The 16,820-nt window shown below is 38.0% G+C and overlaps 1 protein-coding gene and 1 non-coding gene across 2 annotated transcripts; both read left to right on the forward strand.

Annotated features, from left to right (window-relative positions):
* The first annotated feature begins 1,163 nt into the window (after positions 1-1,163).
* On the forward strand, positions 1,164-2,635 carry LOC140184073 (uncharacterized). Its single transcript, XM_072234358.1, has 2 exons — positions 1,164-1,278; positions 2,250-2,635. Exons 1-2 carry the CDS (start codon positions 1,164-1,166, stop codon positions 2,633-2,635), a joined length of 501 nt encoding a protein of 166 aa, XP_072090459.1.
* A 13,198-nt stretch (positions 2,636-15,833) lies between these two features.
* On the forward strand, positions 15,834-15,941 carry LOC112798451 (small nucleolar RNA R71). Its single transcript, XR_003200062.1, has one exon. It is a non-coding gene; the product is annotated as a small nucleolar RNA R71 (small nucleolar RNA).
* Positions 15,942-16,820: the final 879 nt, after the last annotated feature.

Below are 16,820 nucleotides of genomic sequence, written 5' to 3' on the forward strand. Positions count from 1 at the left end.
TCTACTCCTGCAAAGGGGTTAATGACCCTTGGGGTACATGTTGGATCTTCTGATCAAAATACTGTCTTCGTGGTGATGTCATCGAAGGCCAGTTATAATGTGTTATTAGGACATGATTGGATCAATGGAGTTGAAGCTGTACCATCGACCGTGCATCAAAGTGTCCTTTTGTGACGAAGGGAAACCTGAAGTGATCAAAGCTGATTTGAGTTAGTTTGTTGAACAGCTACATGTCAATTTTAAGATGTCTAATGATAAACTAAAGTCTTTAAATGTCAAAGGGTGCTCAACTCCTTCAATTGTGAAGGTTGCTTCTTGACTTCAGAGGGGTTGAACGTGAAGCTTCGTTATCCACAGCTAGATACTCCTTCGACTGGTTGTAGGTGGTGGTTCGAAGACATCTCTCCATAGCTGATGTACAAGATGTCTCGAATTACTTAGTAACTTTAAATAATTATATAAGTAGTTTTCCTTCTAATGAAAATAAAAATGATTCTTCTGATGAAGTTGAATCATGTAGGAATTCCATTTCAGTTTTTCCAGTTTATAGGATAGATTCGATTCCTATAATTGAATTTAGTCATGGTTTAAATTCATTTTGTTTTTCTATTTCCAATAGTGATATCAATCAGGCTGCTATTGATATAGTTAAAGCCCATTGTACTAAAAATGATTCAATTGTTGATCTGGTTGATAATAAAGTCTGTTTTATTTCAAGCGAAGCTATTGATTTATCCTTTGATTGCATTTATAATTTAGAGCCTTTGGATTTTGAAAAATATTCAGTAAAAAATAATGGCATTATAAAAGGTTTCGAATCGCAAGATCCTCTTGAAGAAATTAATTTAAGATCTGGTGATGATGTTCGACTTACTTATAGTTGTAAGAATCTTGGTGAGCCATTTTGAACAAAGTTGTTAAGGCTTTTACTTGAATATAAATATTGTTTTGCTTGGAATTATTATGAGATACCAGGTCTTGATCGTTCTCTTGTAGAATATCAATTAGCATTGAAACTATTTGCTCGACCAGTAAAGCAAACACCTCGACAATTTGCTCTTGAAATCAATTAGAAAATTAAAGAAGAAATCGAGCAATTGATTAAAGAAAAATTCATTCAAACCCTTTGTTATGTTGAATGGGTATCAAATATTGTTCCAGTAATGAAAAAGAATGGAAAGCTACGAGTATGTATTGATTTTCTAGATCAAGACAATGCTACTCTGAAGGATGAATACTTTATACCTCTAGCAGATATGCTAATCGATTCTACTGCGGGTAATGAGATTTTGAGTTTTATGGATGGTTACTCAGGGTATAATCAAATTTTTATCGCAGAAGATGATGTGTGAAAAACTACCTTTCGATGCCCTGGAGCACTGGGAACCTATGAATGGATAGTGATACTATTTGGTTTGAAAAATGCTGATGCAACATATTAACATGCCATGAACACTATTTTTCATGAATTTATTGGAAAATTTATGGAATTTTATATCAATGATGTTATGGTTAAATCAAATTCGGGGAATCAACATCTCGATCATTTATGGCAGGCATTTAATACAATGCGAAGAAAAGGGTTAAAGATGAATCCTTTTGAAGTGTGCATTTGATGTGTCTGCAGGGAATTCCTAGGATTTGTTGTTCATAAAAAAGGTATTGCTATTGATAAAAATAATGCTAATGTAATCTTAGAATTGCCTCCTCGTAAATCCAAAAAGGAAGTACAATCTTTCTTTGGGAAAGTTAACTATCTTCGACGGTTTATATCAAACCTTTCTGGTCGAACTCGAATATTTGCACATTTTGTAAAGCTTAAAGACAAAACACAGTACGAGCGGACAGAAGAACATCAAAAAGCTTTTGAATCAATCAAAACTTACTTGTCCAATGCACTAGTGATGGCAACTGTTCATCCTCATGAGCCTTTAAAATTGTATATTGCCGCATCTATGAATACTATCGGATACATATTGGCTAAAGATAATGCAGAAGGACATGAACGGGCCATTTATTATCTTAGTAGGGTGTTAATCGATATAGAGATAAGATATTCTTCTACGAAAAATTGTGTTTGTCCCTTTATTATGCTTGCATGAAATTAAAGTGTTACATGGTTGTGAAAAATGTGAATGTAATCACACAAATGGATTTGATAAAATACATGTTATCTTAACCTATGTTGAGAGGTCGGTTAGGAAAATGGATGATTGCTTTAACAGAGTTCGATTTACAATATGTGCCAGCCAAGGCTGTGAAAGGTCAGGTCATTGCAGATTTTTTAGTCGATCGGCCGAACAATCCTAATGAGCAGGGGACAAATATAGTTGATGTAGTTTCCGATTGTTGGAAACTGCATTTTGATGGTTCGAAACACAAAAGTGGTGCCAAAGTTGGAATTTTGATTATTTCTCCAGAAGGTTCCCTATCAGAATTTTTGTTTGAATTGAAATATCATTGTTCGAATAATGTCGCTGATTATGAGACCTTGATACTGGGTTTAAAAATTTTTGTTGCTAAAGGAGTATTGGATATTCAAATCCTTGGGGATTCCCAATTGATTTTGAAACAGTTATCTAAAGAGTTTAAGTGCAATAACAAGAAGTTACAAAAGTATTTATCGATAGCATAGGAGTTGTTAGTGTCTTTTCGAAAAGTGTATCTGGTTCACATTCCAAGGGTTCGAAATGAAATTGCTAATGAATTGGCCCAAATTGCATCGAGATATAAAATACTCCCTAAAACATTAGAGAAGTTGGCAAAAGTTCGTCAAATTCTGGACCCATCGAAGAGAGAGAGGCCCTGATTTTGGACAAATGGGATAATGATGATTGGAGAAAACCAATTGCCTAATATTTGAAAAATCCCAATATTAAGGCAGATCAAAAAATTAAATTGAAAGCAAGGAATTTTGTGTTGATGGCTAATGAATTATACAAAAAATATTTGTGGTAGTCTTTCCAAGTGTTTAAGACAATCGGATAAAGATATTGCTCTGGGAGAAGTTCATAAAGGTATATGTGGTGCCAATCAAGTTGGAGTGAAATGAAATGGGAACTTCGATGAGATCGAGTGTATTGGCCTTCTATGATCAAAGACTGTATCGATTATGCGAAAGCATGTCAGGAGTGCCAGCGACATGGAGTAATACAACAGATTCCAGCTTCCAAATTACATTCAATTATCAAGCCATGGACTTTTCGAGGTTGGGCTCTGGATCTGATCGGAATGATACACCCACCGTCTTCAAAAAATCATAAATTTAATATCACGACAATTGATTATTTTACAAAGTGTGTGGAAGCTGTTCCTTTAGTAGAAGTAGGACGAAACAAAATTATTGACTTCATAGAGGAGTACATAATTCATCATTTGGAATTTTCCAAACTTTAAGTACTGATCAGGGGACTATGTTTACTGGTGAACGCATTAAAAATTTCACGGCTTCAAGAAATATCACTATGGTAACTTCGACTCCATACTATGCACAAGCGAATGGTCAAGTTAAAGCAGCAAATAAAATATTGATCAATTTGATTAAGAAGTAAATTGGTCGTAAACTTCGAACTTGGCATGAAACTTTAAGCCAAGTATTGTGGGCTTATCAAAATTCACCTAGAGGATCGACAAGTATGTCTCCTTACAAATTGGTGTATGGCCATGATGCAGTGTTGCCATTAGAGATTAATCTTAATAATTTAAAAGTAATGAGATAAAATGATTTACCGATTGATGATTATTGGAATGCAATGTATGATTAGTTGAATGATTTAAATCAAGAACGTATTTTAGCACTCGAGAATATAATTCATCAGAAACATAATATTGCTTGAAGTTATAATCGTCGAGTGAGAGAAAAGTGCTTCAGTATGGGAGAGTTGGTTTTAAAAGTTATTTTACCAATGGAAAAGAAATCAAAATTTTTTGGTAAATGGTCCCATAATTGGGAGGGACCTTTTTCAGGTAATCAATTTGTATTTTGGGAATGCATATTGCATTAAAGATATTGATTCTGGCAATATAGTGAAATCGATAAATGGAAAATAGTTGAAGAAATATCGATGTATAGAAAGTAGTGTTTAAAGAACAGAACAGATGAAATAAAAATTCAGTTCAAACAGTACATCAAATTGTGGGCAAGTGAGGAGCTAATAGCTCATCGAGTTCCATTCGAAGTTGAATTCTTTTACTATTGAGGGCAGAATAAGCTTCGACTTCATCATGTTCTTCGTTTTTTGCCCTGTCATATTTTCTCCTGATATCTTCTTGTTTAGTTTCTACTTTGCAAATTTATTTGAAGAGATCTTGTTTCTTTTGTTGTGCTGCAGCATAAGGCCCTGCCAATTCAGCCTTTTTCTTCTGAATCATGGCAAGTTCTTTTCAGAGTTTTTCTTTTTGTTGTCAAAATAAGCTTGAGTGCTAGTAGCTTGGGCAATTCTTAGGTCAAACTCTTTGTATGATTTTTGAATCGATTGGTAGACAATGCCTATCTCTTTTGATTTCCTTTTGATCTTTGCTGTTATCTTTTTGGCTTCCTTTATTCTGTCTTGAGCACAAATTTGACAAATCTTCTCACTATAGAGGAAAATTCAGGTGGAACCTAAAAATTCAAGAGAAGAACTCAAGATGTCAGATAAAAGGCTGTTCAAATCATGTTGTGTTACCCATTCGTCAGTAGTATGGGTTAATAGCCTAAGAAGAGAAGTTAATTGCTCAAGGGTTTTGGAGTTGAGATTTTTAAAAAGATTGGATGCTGGTAAATCTTTAATAATTGGGCTCGAGGTAGGAATTTCTTCTTCTTGAGTGATCTTGGTCAAGACAGCTATTAGGTTAGCCAAGCCAGCATCTTGAACTTCAGAGGCAATGTTAGGAGTTTCCTTCGAAATATCGGGACCTTGTGAGGAAGAGGATTCAGTTGGTTTTATTGGACTTGGTATTTTTTGTGGAGAAGGTGTAATCTCTCTAGTTTCTCGAATAGGTGAATCAAGGGTTTGTGCAATGGGAGAATTAAGAATCGAATCGGTGTTAATAGGAGAAAAAGGATTAGAAATATTTACAAATTGAGGGGTTGGATGTTTTTCTTGGGTTAGATCTACTAGGTTTTATTTTTTGACATTTGATGGAAGAATAACCTGGATAGGTTTGGTCAAAATGACTGTTTAAGCAGAGGAATGGGACTCTTGAAATTCTGGTCTGTGTTATTCTCCTTGTTGTTCTAGGCCAATTTGTACAATCGGTGAGGAAGGAATAGATTGAGCAACCCTTCCAGCCTATGTAATGATAGAAATGTTTGTAAGTAAAATCAATTTGAAATTGAAAAAAAAGGTGTGGATTAGAGAATAAATATACCTAGGCAGATTTTGTAAGAGCCGCAACTAATCAACCAGTTAATTAACTGATTATAATGCCCAAATTAGTTTTCGAAAAGTTAGAAAGAGAATCTGAGGATTTAAAGGTGATATATGGACTCAGTAGGTCTTTCTGAGTCAAAAAATGTATTTTCTGTGAAAAACCGTAGAAAACCACGAACCGACAGTTGAACCGGTTCAAGTCTGCCCGGTATTGTGCGAGAAAAAGTGAAAATAGTCAAAAACCTTAGAAAAATATTAGAAATGAAAAACCGGGCGTTAATTTTAAAGGTTTGGCCCGAAGTTGGGCCAAATGGGCTAAAAGCGCTAACAGGTTGGATCGGACCCAAGTTGGGCCCAAGCCCAACATATATAAGGGCTCATTAATGAACCCAAACAACCATAACACACTCACAAACACACACACATCAGAAATTGAAAGAGGGAGAGGAGAAGAGATTGATACTATTCATCATCATCTTCTCAAGCTCATATCTTGAGCTACAGAGCTCCGATTGCCGCACCGTTTACGGCTACGCGTTCCTTGTGAAGAGTTCTACAAAACTCGCCCAAGAAAGTGGTAAGGAAAGCTCGAATCCCTCTCAGTTCTTCTCCTCAAAATTTTGAAAATTTAGGGTTTTGATTAAGTGAGATTTTGTGATTTTGGATGTTTAGGTTCACTCTAATCCTTGCTTAGCATTAGGTTTTGGCTACCAAAAATGTTGAACAAGGTAAGAGACTTTGAACTCTTGTGAGATTATGTTTATGATGAGCCCTAGGTTGATTTGTGATGGTTTATGCATATATAGTTTGATTATTGTGAGTTTGGAGCTTGTTGGTGATTGTTGGAAGCTTGGATTGTGTTGGAAAGCTTGTTGGTGATCATTGTGGTGCTCATTTTGGGTTAAGGACATTTCGGGAATTGGTTAAGGTATGGTTTCGATTTTCTCTATGTAATATATAATATTCATGGACACTTAAGCTAGTGACCCATAGGATAGGTTTGGATTTGAATGGTTAATGAGTTGTTGAATGTTGTTGTTTGATGATTTATGATAAATTGATGATTATTGAGTTTGATTTTGATGATTAGTAATGATATGATGAGGAGGAATGATCTGTGAAGTTGAGAAGTGAACTGTGTTGATATATGTGATATTGATGTTGATGAATTGGTAATGTATTTGGAAAAATGTTAATGAGGTTTGATTATAATGTGATATATTGATGTTGAGATTGAGAATGAGGAAAGGTGAAGTAAAATACGGTAAATTTGGTGTAATTTGACATAGAGGGTTGATTTTGATGAGAATTAGAGTTTGGAACGGTTTGGTTTGGTTTTGGTTGTGTTTTACAAAAGAATTGAGGAAATTGTGATTTTGGATAAAAGTTAGTTTTTGGTGAACTTTGTCTGATCATAACTTTTGCCTCGGCTTTCAAAATTGGTCGAAATTTTTTTAGAATTAAAGTTCATTGAAAACCCTTTAAATCGCTATAAAGTTTGCAAAATTTTGGCATTGGTTTTAGTATGTTTTTAGTATATTTTAGTTAGTTTTTATTACATTTTTATTAGTTTTTAGTTAAAATTCACTTTTCTGGGCTTTACTATGAGTTTGTGTGTTTTTCTGTGATTTCAGATATTTTCTGGCTGAAATTGAGGAACCTGAGCAAAAATCTGATTCAGAGGCTGAAAAAGACTGCAGATGCTGTTGGATTCTGACCTCCCTACACTCGAAGTGGATTTTTTGGAGCTACAGAAGCTCAATTGGCGTTCTCTCAATTGCGTTGGAAAGTAGACATCCTAGGCTTTCCAGAAATGTATAATAGTCCACACTTTGCCCGAGATTTAATGGCCCAAACCGGCGTTGCAAATTAGCTTCAGAATTCCCGGCGTTTAACGCCGGAACTGGCACAAAAATTGGAGTTAAACGCCCAAACTGGCATAAAAGCTGGCGTTTAACTCTGGAAAAAGTCTCTACACATGAAAGCTTCAATGCTCAGCCCAAGCACACACCAAGTGGACCCCAGAAGTGGATTTTTATGTCATTTACTCATTTCTGTATACCCTAGGTTACTAGTTCACTATTAATAGGACCTTTTGATATTGTATCTCTACCTCATAACACTTTAGACGTTTCTTATTGTATCTTCTACGGCATAAGTCCCTAAACCCCATGGTTGGGGGTGAGGAGCTCTGCTGTGTCTTGATGGATTAATGCAATTACTACTGTTTTTCATTCAATCACGCTTGCTTCTATTCTAAGATATCACTTGTTCCTAAACTTGATGAATGTGATGATCCGTGACACTCATCATCATTCTCACCTATGAACGTGTGTCTGACAACCACCTCCATTCTACCTTAGATTGAGTAGATATCTCTTGGATTCCTTAATCAGAATCTTCGTGGTATAAGCTAGAATTGATGGCGGCATTCAAGAGAATCCGAAAGGTCTAAACCTTGTCTGTGGTATTCTGAGTAGGATTCAAGGACTAAATGACTGTGACGAGCTTCAAACTCCTGAAGGCTGGGCGTTAGTGACAGATGCAAAAGAATCACTGGATTCTATTCCAACCTGATTGAGAACCGACATATGATTAGCCGTGCTGTGACAGAGCGCGTTGAACATTTTCACTGAGAGGATGGGAGGTAGCCATTGACAACGGTGAAACCCTACATACAGCTTGCCATGGAAGGAGTCTTGCGTGCTTGAAGAAGAAGACAGTAGGAAAGCAGAGATTCAGAAGATAGAGCATCTCCAAAACCTCAGCCTGTTCTCCATTACTGCAAAACAAGTATTTATTTCATGTTCTTTTACTCATCACAATTAAACCTGAGAATTATTGATATCCTGACTAAGAGTTACAAGATAACCATAGCTTGCTTCAAGCCGACAATCTTCATGGGATCGACCCTTACTCACGTAAGGTATTACTTGGACGACCCAGTGCACTTGCTGGTTAGTTGTGCGGAATTGAAAAAGTGTGATTGCAATTTCGTGCACCAAGTTTTTGGCGCCGTTGCCGGGGATTGTTCGAGTTTGGACAACTGACGATTTATCTTGTTGCTTAGATTAGGACAACTGACGGTTTATCTTGATCTTTAAAAATTATAAGTTTGGTGTCTTCTTTGTGTTTTCCTTTAAAATTTTCGAAAATTTGTGCTTGATTTTCTAAAAATTTTAAGTTTGGTGTCATTTTGTTGTTTTTCTCTTTCCTCATTTCAAAAATCAAATCTTTTTCAAAATAATTTTCAATCATATCTTTTCAATTGCTAATTCCAAAATCTTTTTAATTAACTAATTGATTTAGTTTTCAATTTGCTTTGATCTTATTTTCTTTTAGTTTTCGAAATTTTATTTTATTTTCCATTTATTTTATTTTTTTTTTCGGTCACTTTTAATTAAAATGAAAAAAATTTATTTTACTTGTGAATCCATATCATATTCCCTTTCTCCATCATAGACCTAAGTGGAATTGAGTAGTCCAGAAGGACTCTGGGGTCATATGCTAACCCCATTACAGCTGCATATGGGAGTAGCATTTGTATACCTCCCATTAAAGCAAGCAGCTTTGAGCTAAATCCTCAACTCATTATCATGGTGCAACAAAATTGCCAGTATTCCGGTCTTCCACAAGAAGAACCTACTGAGTTTCTGGCACAGTTCTTACAAATTGCTGACACAGTACATGATAAAGAGGTGGATTAGGATGTCTACAGATTATTATTGTTTCCATTTGCTGTAAAAGATCAAGCTAAGAGGTGGTTGAATAACCAACCCACAGCAAGCATAAAAACATGGAGACAGTTATCAGACAAATTCCTGAATCAATTTTACCCTCCAAATAGGATGACACAGCTAAGGCTGGACATCTAAGGCTTTAAACAAGAGGATTATGAATCCCTTTATAATGCCTGGGAGAGGTATAGAGGTATGCTAAGAAAATGCCCTTCGAAAATGTTTTCAGAGTGGGTACAGTTAGACATCTTCTACTATGGGCTTACAGAAAAAGCTCAGATGTCTCTAGACCACTCAGCTGGTGGATCTATACATATGAGGAAGACGATTGAACAGGCTCAAGAACTCATAGATACTGTTGCTAGAAATCAACATTTGTACTCTAGCAGTGAGCCCTCTACAAAAGAAGAAGCTATGGCAGTTGGTGCACGAAATTGTGATCTCTACTTTTCACAACTCAAACAATCCCCGGTAATAGCTCCAAAAACTTGGTGCTCAATACCATGGTCTAAACATCTTTATCACAACTTCGCACAACTAACCAGCAAGTGCACTGGGTCGTCCAAGTAATAAACCTTACGCGAGTAAGGGTCGATCCCATGGAGATTGTTGGTATGAAGCAAGCTATGGTCACCTTGTAAATCTTAGTCAGGCAGATTCAAATGGTTATGGATGATTTATGAATAAAGTATAAAGATAAAGATAGAGATACTTATGTAATTCATTGGTGAGAATTTCAGATAAGCGTATGGAGATGCTTTGTCCCTTCCGTCTCTCTACTTTCCTACTGTCTTCATCCAATCCTTCTTACTCCTTTCCATGGCAAGCTGTATGTTGGGCATCACCGTTGTCAGTGGCTACAGTCCCGTCCTCTCAGTGAAAATGTTCAACGCACCCTGTCACGGCACGGCTAATCATCTGTCGGTTCTCAATCAGGTTGGAATAGAATCCAGTGATTCTTTTGCGTCTATCACTAACGCCCAGCCTTCAGGAGTTTGAAGCTCGTCACAGTCATTCAATCATTGAATCCTACTCAGAATACCACAGACAAGGTTTAGACCTACCAGATTCTCTTGAATGCCACCATCAATTCTAGCTTATACCATGAAGATTCTGGTTAAGGAATCCAAGAGATAAACATTCAAGCCTTGTTTGCTTGTAGAACGGAGGTGGTTGTCAGGCACGCGTTCATAAGTGAGAATAATGATGAGCGTCACATAATCATCACATTCATCATGTTCTTGGGTACGAATGAATATCTTAGAATAAGAACAAGCTGAATTGAATAGAAGAACAATAGTAATTGCATTAATACTCGAGGTACAGCAGAGCTCCACACCTTAATCTATGGTGTGTAGAAACTCCACCGTTGAAAATACATAAGAACAAGGTCTAGGCATGGCCGTGAGGCCAGCCCCCATAATCTAAGAACTAGGCATCCAAAGATGATCCTAAGATCGAAAATGATCAAAAGATAATCAAAGATCCAAAGATGATCAAAAGATCTAAAATGATCCAAAGATGAAAATACAATAGCAAAAGGTCATATTTGTAGAGAACTAGTAGCCTAGGGTTTACAAAGATGAGTAAATGACATAAAAATCCACTTCCGGGCCCACTTGGTGTGTGCTTGGGCTGAGCATTGAAGCTTTCATGTGTAGAGACTTTTCTTGGAGTTAAACGCCAGCTTTTGTGCCAGTTTGGGTGTTTAACTCCCATTCTTGTGCCAGTTCCGGCGTTTAACGCCGGGCGTTCTTGAGCTGATTTGGAACGCCGGTTTGGGCCATCAAATCTCGAGAAAAGTATGGACTATTATACATTGTTAGAAAGCCCAAGATGTCTACTTTCCAACGCCGTTGAGAACGCGCCAATTGGGCTTCTGTAGCTCCAGAAAATTCACTTCGAGTGCAGGGAGGTCAGAATCCAATAGCATCTGCAGTCCTTTTCAGTCTCTGAATCAGATTTTTGCTCAGGTCCCTCAATTTCAGCCAGAAAATACCTGAAATCACAGAAAAACACACAAACTCCTAGCAAAGTCCAGAAAAGTGAATTTTAACTAAAAACTAATAAAAATATACTAAAAACTAACTAAAACATACTAAAAACATAATAAAAATAATGCCAAAAAGCATATAAATTATCCGCTCATCACAACACCAAACTTAAATTGTTGCTTGTCCCCAAGCAACTGAAAGTCAAATAAGATAAAGAGAAGAGAATATGCAATGAATTCCAAAAATATCTATGAAGATCAGTATTAATTAGATGAGCGGGGCTTTTAGCTTTTTGCCTCTGAACAGTTTTGGCATCTCACTCTATCCTTTGAAATTCAGAATGATTGGCTTCTATAGGAACTCAGAATCTAGATAGTGTTATTGATTCTCCTAGTTAAGTATGATGATTCTTGAACACAGCTACTTTATGAGTCTTGGCTGTGGCCCAAAGCACTCTGTCTTCCAGTATTACCACCGGATACATACATGCCACAGACACATAATTGGGTGAACCTTTTCAGATTGTGACTCAGCTTTGCTAGAGTTCCCAATTAGAGGTGTCCAGGGTTCTTAAGCACACTCTTTTTGCCTTGGATCACAACTTTATTTCTTTCTTTCTTTTTCTTTTTTTTTTTCGTTTTTCTCCTCCTTTTTTTTTGTATTCACTGCTTTTTGTTTCTTCAAGAATCATTTTTGTGATTTTTCAGATCCTCAGTAACATGTCTCCTTTTTCATCATTCTTTCAAGAGCCAACATTCATGAACCACAAATTCAAAAGACATATGCACTGTTCAAGCATACATTCAGAAAACAAAAGTATTGCCACCACATCAAAATAATTAATCTGTTATAAAATTCAAAATTCATGCAATTCTTCTCTTTTTCAATTAAGAACATTTTTCATTTAAGAAAGGTGATGGATTCATAGGACATTCATAACTTTAAGGCATAGACACTAAGACACTAATGATCATAAGACACAAACATAAATAAAACATAAAGCATAATTTTGGAAAAACAGGAAAATAAAGAACAAGGAAATTAAAGAACGGGTCCACCTCAGTGATGGCGGCTTGTTCTTCCTCTTGAAGATCTTATGGAGTGCTTGAGCTCCTCAATGTCTCTTCTTTGCCTTTGTTGCTCCTCTCTCATGGTTCTTTGATCTTCTCTAATTTCATGGAGGAGAATGAAATGTTCTTGGTGCTCCACCCTTAGTTGTCCCATGTTGGAACTCAATTCTCCTAGGGAGGTGTTGATTTGCTCCCAATAGTTTTGTGGAGGAAAGTGCATCCCTTGAGGCATCTCAGGGATTTCATGATGAGTGGGATCTCTTGTTTGCTCCATCCTTTTCTTAGTGATGGGCTTGTCCTCATCAATGGGGATGTCTCCCTCTATGTCAACTCCAACTGAATAACAGAGGTGACAAATGAGATGAGGAAAGGCTAACCTTGCCAAGGTAGAGGACTTGTCCGCCACCTTATAAAGTTCTTGGGCTATAACCTTATGAACTTCTACTTCTTCTCCAATCATGATGCTATGAATCATGATGGCCCGGTCTATAGTAACTTCGAACCGGTTGCTAGTGGGAATGATTGAGCGTTGGATAAAATCCAACCATTCCCTAGCCACGGGCTTGAGGTCATGCCTTCTCAGTTGAACCGGCTTCCCTCTTGAATCTCTCTTCCATTGGGCGCCCTCTTCACAGATGTTTATGAGGACTTGGTCTAACCTTTGATCAAAGTTGACCCTTCTAGTGTAAGGGTGTTCATCTCCTTGCATCATGGGCAAGTTGAATGCCAACCTTACATTTTCCGGACTAAAATCTAAGTATTTCCCCCGAACCATTGTGAGCCAATTCTTTGGGTTCGGGTTCACACTTTGATCATGGTTCTTGGTGATCCATGCATTGGCATAGAACTCTTAAACCATTAAGATTCTGACTTGTTGAATGGGGTTGGTAAGAACTTCCCAACCTCTTCTTCGGATCTCATGTCGGATCTCCGGATATTCACTCTTTTTGAGTTTGAAAGGGACCTCGGGGATCACCTTCTTCAAGGCCACAACTTCATAGAAGTGGTCTTGATGCACCCTTGAGATGAATCTCTCCATCTTCCATGACTCGGAGGTGAAAGCTTTTGCCTTCCCTTTCCTCTTTCTAGAGGTTTCTCCGGCCTTGGATGCCATAAATGGTTATGGAAAAACAAAAAGCAATGCTTTTACCACACCAAACTTAAAAGGTTTGCTCGTCCTCGAGCAAAAGAAGAAAGAAGAGAGTAGAAGAAGAAGAAATAGAGGAGAAGGAGATGGTTTTGTGGTTCGGCCAAAGGGGGAGAAGTAGTGTTTAGGTTGTATGAAAATGAAGGAGTGAAGATGGGTTTATATAGGGGTGGAGAGAGGGGTAGGTTTCGGTTATGGGAGGGTGGGTTTGGGAGGGAAAGTGGTTTGAATTTGAATGGTGAGGTAGGTGGGGTTTTATGAAGGATGGATGTGAGTGGTGAAGAGAAAGATGGGATTTGATAGGTGAGGGGTTTTTGGGGAAGAGTGGTTGAGGTGATTGGTGAATGGGTGAAGAAGAAAGAGGGTGGTGGGGTAGGTGGGGATCCTGTGGGGTCCACGGATCCTGAGGTGTCAAGGAAAAGTCATCTCTGCACCAAGTGGCGAGCAAAAATGCTCTCTGTGCCAATTCTGGCGTTAAACACCGGGCTGGTGTCCATTTCTGGCGTTTAACGCCAACTTCTTGCCCTTTACTGGCGTTTAACGCCAGTCTGGTGTCCCTTTCTGGCGTTAAACGCCCAGAATGGTGCCAGACTGGGCGTTAAACGCCCATTTGCTGCCCTTACTGGCGTTTAAACGCCAGCAAGGTCTTCCTCCAGGGTGTGCTATTTTTCTTTCTGTTTTTGCTTTTTCAATTGAGTTTGTGACTTCTCATGATCATTAACCTACAGAAAACATAAAATAACAAAGGAAAATGGATTAAATATAACATTGGGTTGCCTCCCAACAAGTGCTTCTTTAATGTCAGTAGCTTGATAGTGGGCTCTCATGGAGCCTCAGAGATGCTCAGAGCAATGTTGGAACCTCCCAACACCAAACTTAGAGTTTGAATGTGGGGGTTCAACACCAAACTTAGAATTTGGTTGTGGCCTCCCAACACCAAACTTAGAGTTTGACTGTGGGGGCTCTGTTTGACTCTGTTTTGAGAGAAGCTCTTCATGCTTCCTCTCCATGGTGACAGAGGGATATCCTTGAGCCTTAAACACAAAGGATTCTTCATTCACTTAAATGATCAATTCTCCTCTGTCAACATCAATCACAGCCTTTGCTGTGGCTAGGAAGGGTCTGCCAAGGATGATGGATTCATCCATGCACTTCCCAGTCTCTAGGACTATGAAATCAGCAGGGATGTACTGGTCTTTAATCTTTACCAGAACATCCTCTACAAGTCCATAAGCTTGTTTTCTTGAATTGTCTGTCATCTCTAGTGAGATTCTTGCAGCTTGTACCTCAAAGATCCCTAGCTTCTCCATTACAGAGAGAGGCATGAGGTTTACACTTGACCCTAGGTCACATAAGGCCTTCTTAAAGGTCATGGTGCCTATGGTACAAGGTATTGAAAACTTCCCAGGATCTTGTCTCTTTTGAGGTAATTTCTGCCTAGACAAGTCATCCAGTTCTTTGGTGAGCAAAGGGGGTTCATCCTCCCAAGTCTCATTATTAAATAACTTGTCATCTAGCTTCATGATTGCTCCAAGGTATTTAGCAACTTGCTCTTCAGTGACATACTCATCCTCTTCAGAGGAAGAATACTCATCAGAGCTCATGAATGGCAGAAGTAAATCCAATGGAATCTCTATGGTCTCAGTGTGAGCCTCAGATTCCCATGGTTCCTCATTAGGGAACTCATTGGAGGCCAGTGGACGTCCATTGAGATTTTCCTCAGTGGCATTCACTGCCTCTTCCTCCTCTCTAAGTTCGGCCATGTAGGTCATGTTAATGGCCTTGCATTCTCCTTTTGGAGTCTCTTCTATATTGCTTGGAAGAGTACTAGGAGGAAGTTCAGTAACTTTCTTACTCAGCTGTCCCACTTGTGCCTCCAAATTCCTAATGGAGGACCTTGTTTCAGTCATGAAACTTTGAGTGGTTTTGATTAGATCAGAGACCATGGTTGCTAAGTCAGAGTGGCTCTGCTTAGAATTCTCTGTCTGTTGCTGAGAAGATGATGGAAAAGGCTTACCATTGCTAAACCTGTTTCTTCCACTATTATTGTTGTTGAAACCTTGTTGAGGTCTCTGTTGGTCCTTCCATGAGAGATTTGGATGATTTCTCCATGAAGAATTATAGGTGTTTCCATAGGGTTCTCCCATGTAATTCACGTCTTCCATTGAAGGATTCTCAGGATCATAAGCTTCTTCTTCAGACGAAGCATCCTTAGTACTGCCTGGTGCAGCTTGCATTCCAGACAGACTTTGAGAAATCAAATTGACTTGCTGAGTCAATAGTTTGTTTTGAGCCAATATGGCATTCAGAGTATCAATCTCAAGAACTCCTTTCTTCTGATTTGTCCCATTGTTCACAGGATTCCTTTCAGAAGTGTACATGAATTGGTTATTTGTAACCATTTCAATTAGTTCTTGAGCTTCTACAGGCGTCTTCTTCAGATGAAGAGATCCTCCAGCAGAGCTGTCCAGTGACATCTTGGACAGTTCAGACAGACCATCATAGAAAATACCTATGATGCTCCATTCAGAAAGCATGTCAGAAGGACACTTTCTGATCAATTGTTTGTATCTTTCCCAAGCTTCATAGAGGGATTCACCTTCCTTCTGTCTGAAGGTTTGGACTTCCACTCTAAGCTTACTCAATTTTTGAGGTGGAAAGAACTTTGCCAAGAAGGCATTGACTAGCTTTTCCCAAGAGTTCAGGCTTTCTTTAGGTTGTGAATCCAACCATATCCTAGCTCTGTCTCTTACAGCAAAAGGGAATAGCATAAGTCTGTAGACCTCAGGGTTAACCCCATTAGTCTTGACAGTGTCACAGATTTGCAAGAATTCAGCTAAAAACTGATGAGGATCTTCCAATGGAAGTCCATGGAACTTGCAATTCTGTTGCATTATAGAAACTAATTGAGGCTTAAGCTCAAAGTTGTTTGCTCCAATGGCAAGGATAGAGATGCTTCTCCCATAGAAATCGGGAGTAGGTGCAGTAAAGTCACCTAGCACCTTCCTTGCATTATTGGCATTGTTGTTGTTTTCGGCTGCCATGGGTTCTTCTTCTTTGAAGATTTCTATTAGGTCCTCTACAGAGAGTTGTGCCTTAGCTTCTCTTAGCTTTCGCTTCAAGGTCCTTTCAGGTTCAGGATCAGCCTCAACAAGAATGCTTTTGTCTTTGCTCCTGCTCATATGAAAGAGAAGAGAACAAGAAAACATGGAATCCTCTATGTCACAGTATAGAGATTCCTTGAGGTGTCAGAGGAAAAGAAAAATAGAAGGAGAGGTAGAAAAATTCAAACTTATCAAAAGAGATGGAGTTCGAATTGTTCATTGAGGAATAGTGTTAGTCCATAAATAGAAGGATGTGAGAAGAGGGGAAGAAATTTTCGAAAATTAAGTAAAAGATTTTTAAAAACATTTTGAAAAACACTAATTGATTTTCGAAAACCAAGAGTGGAAAAGGAATCAAGTAATTTTTGAAAAAGATTTTGAAATTAGAAATCAAAAAGATATGATTGAAAACTA

This window comes from Arachis hypogaea, chromosome 4 (assembly GCF_003086295.3).
Source record: "Arachis hypogaea cultivar Tifrunner chromosome 4, arahy.Tifrunner.gnm2.J5K5, whole genome shotgun sequence".
Classification (NCBI taxonomy): domain Eukaryota; kingdom Viridiplantae; phylum Streptophyta; class Magnoliopsida; order Fabales; family Fabaceae; genus Arachis; species Arachis hypogaea.

Coding starts and splice junctions, on each gene's coding strand:
- LOC140184073 (XM_072234358.1), top strand. CDS start 1,164: ATGAAAAAGAATGGAAAGCTACGAGTATGTATTGATTTTCTAGATCAA. Junction 1,279..2,249: donor GCTAATCGATTCTACTGCGG/GTAATGAGATTT, acceptor AATATGTGCCAG/CCAAGGCTGTGAAAGGTCAG.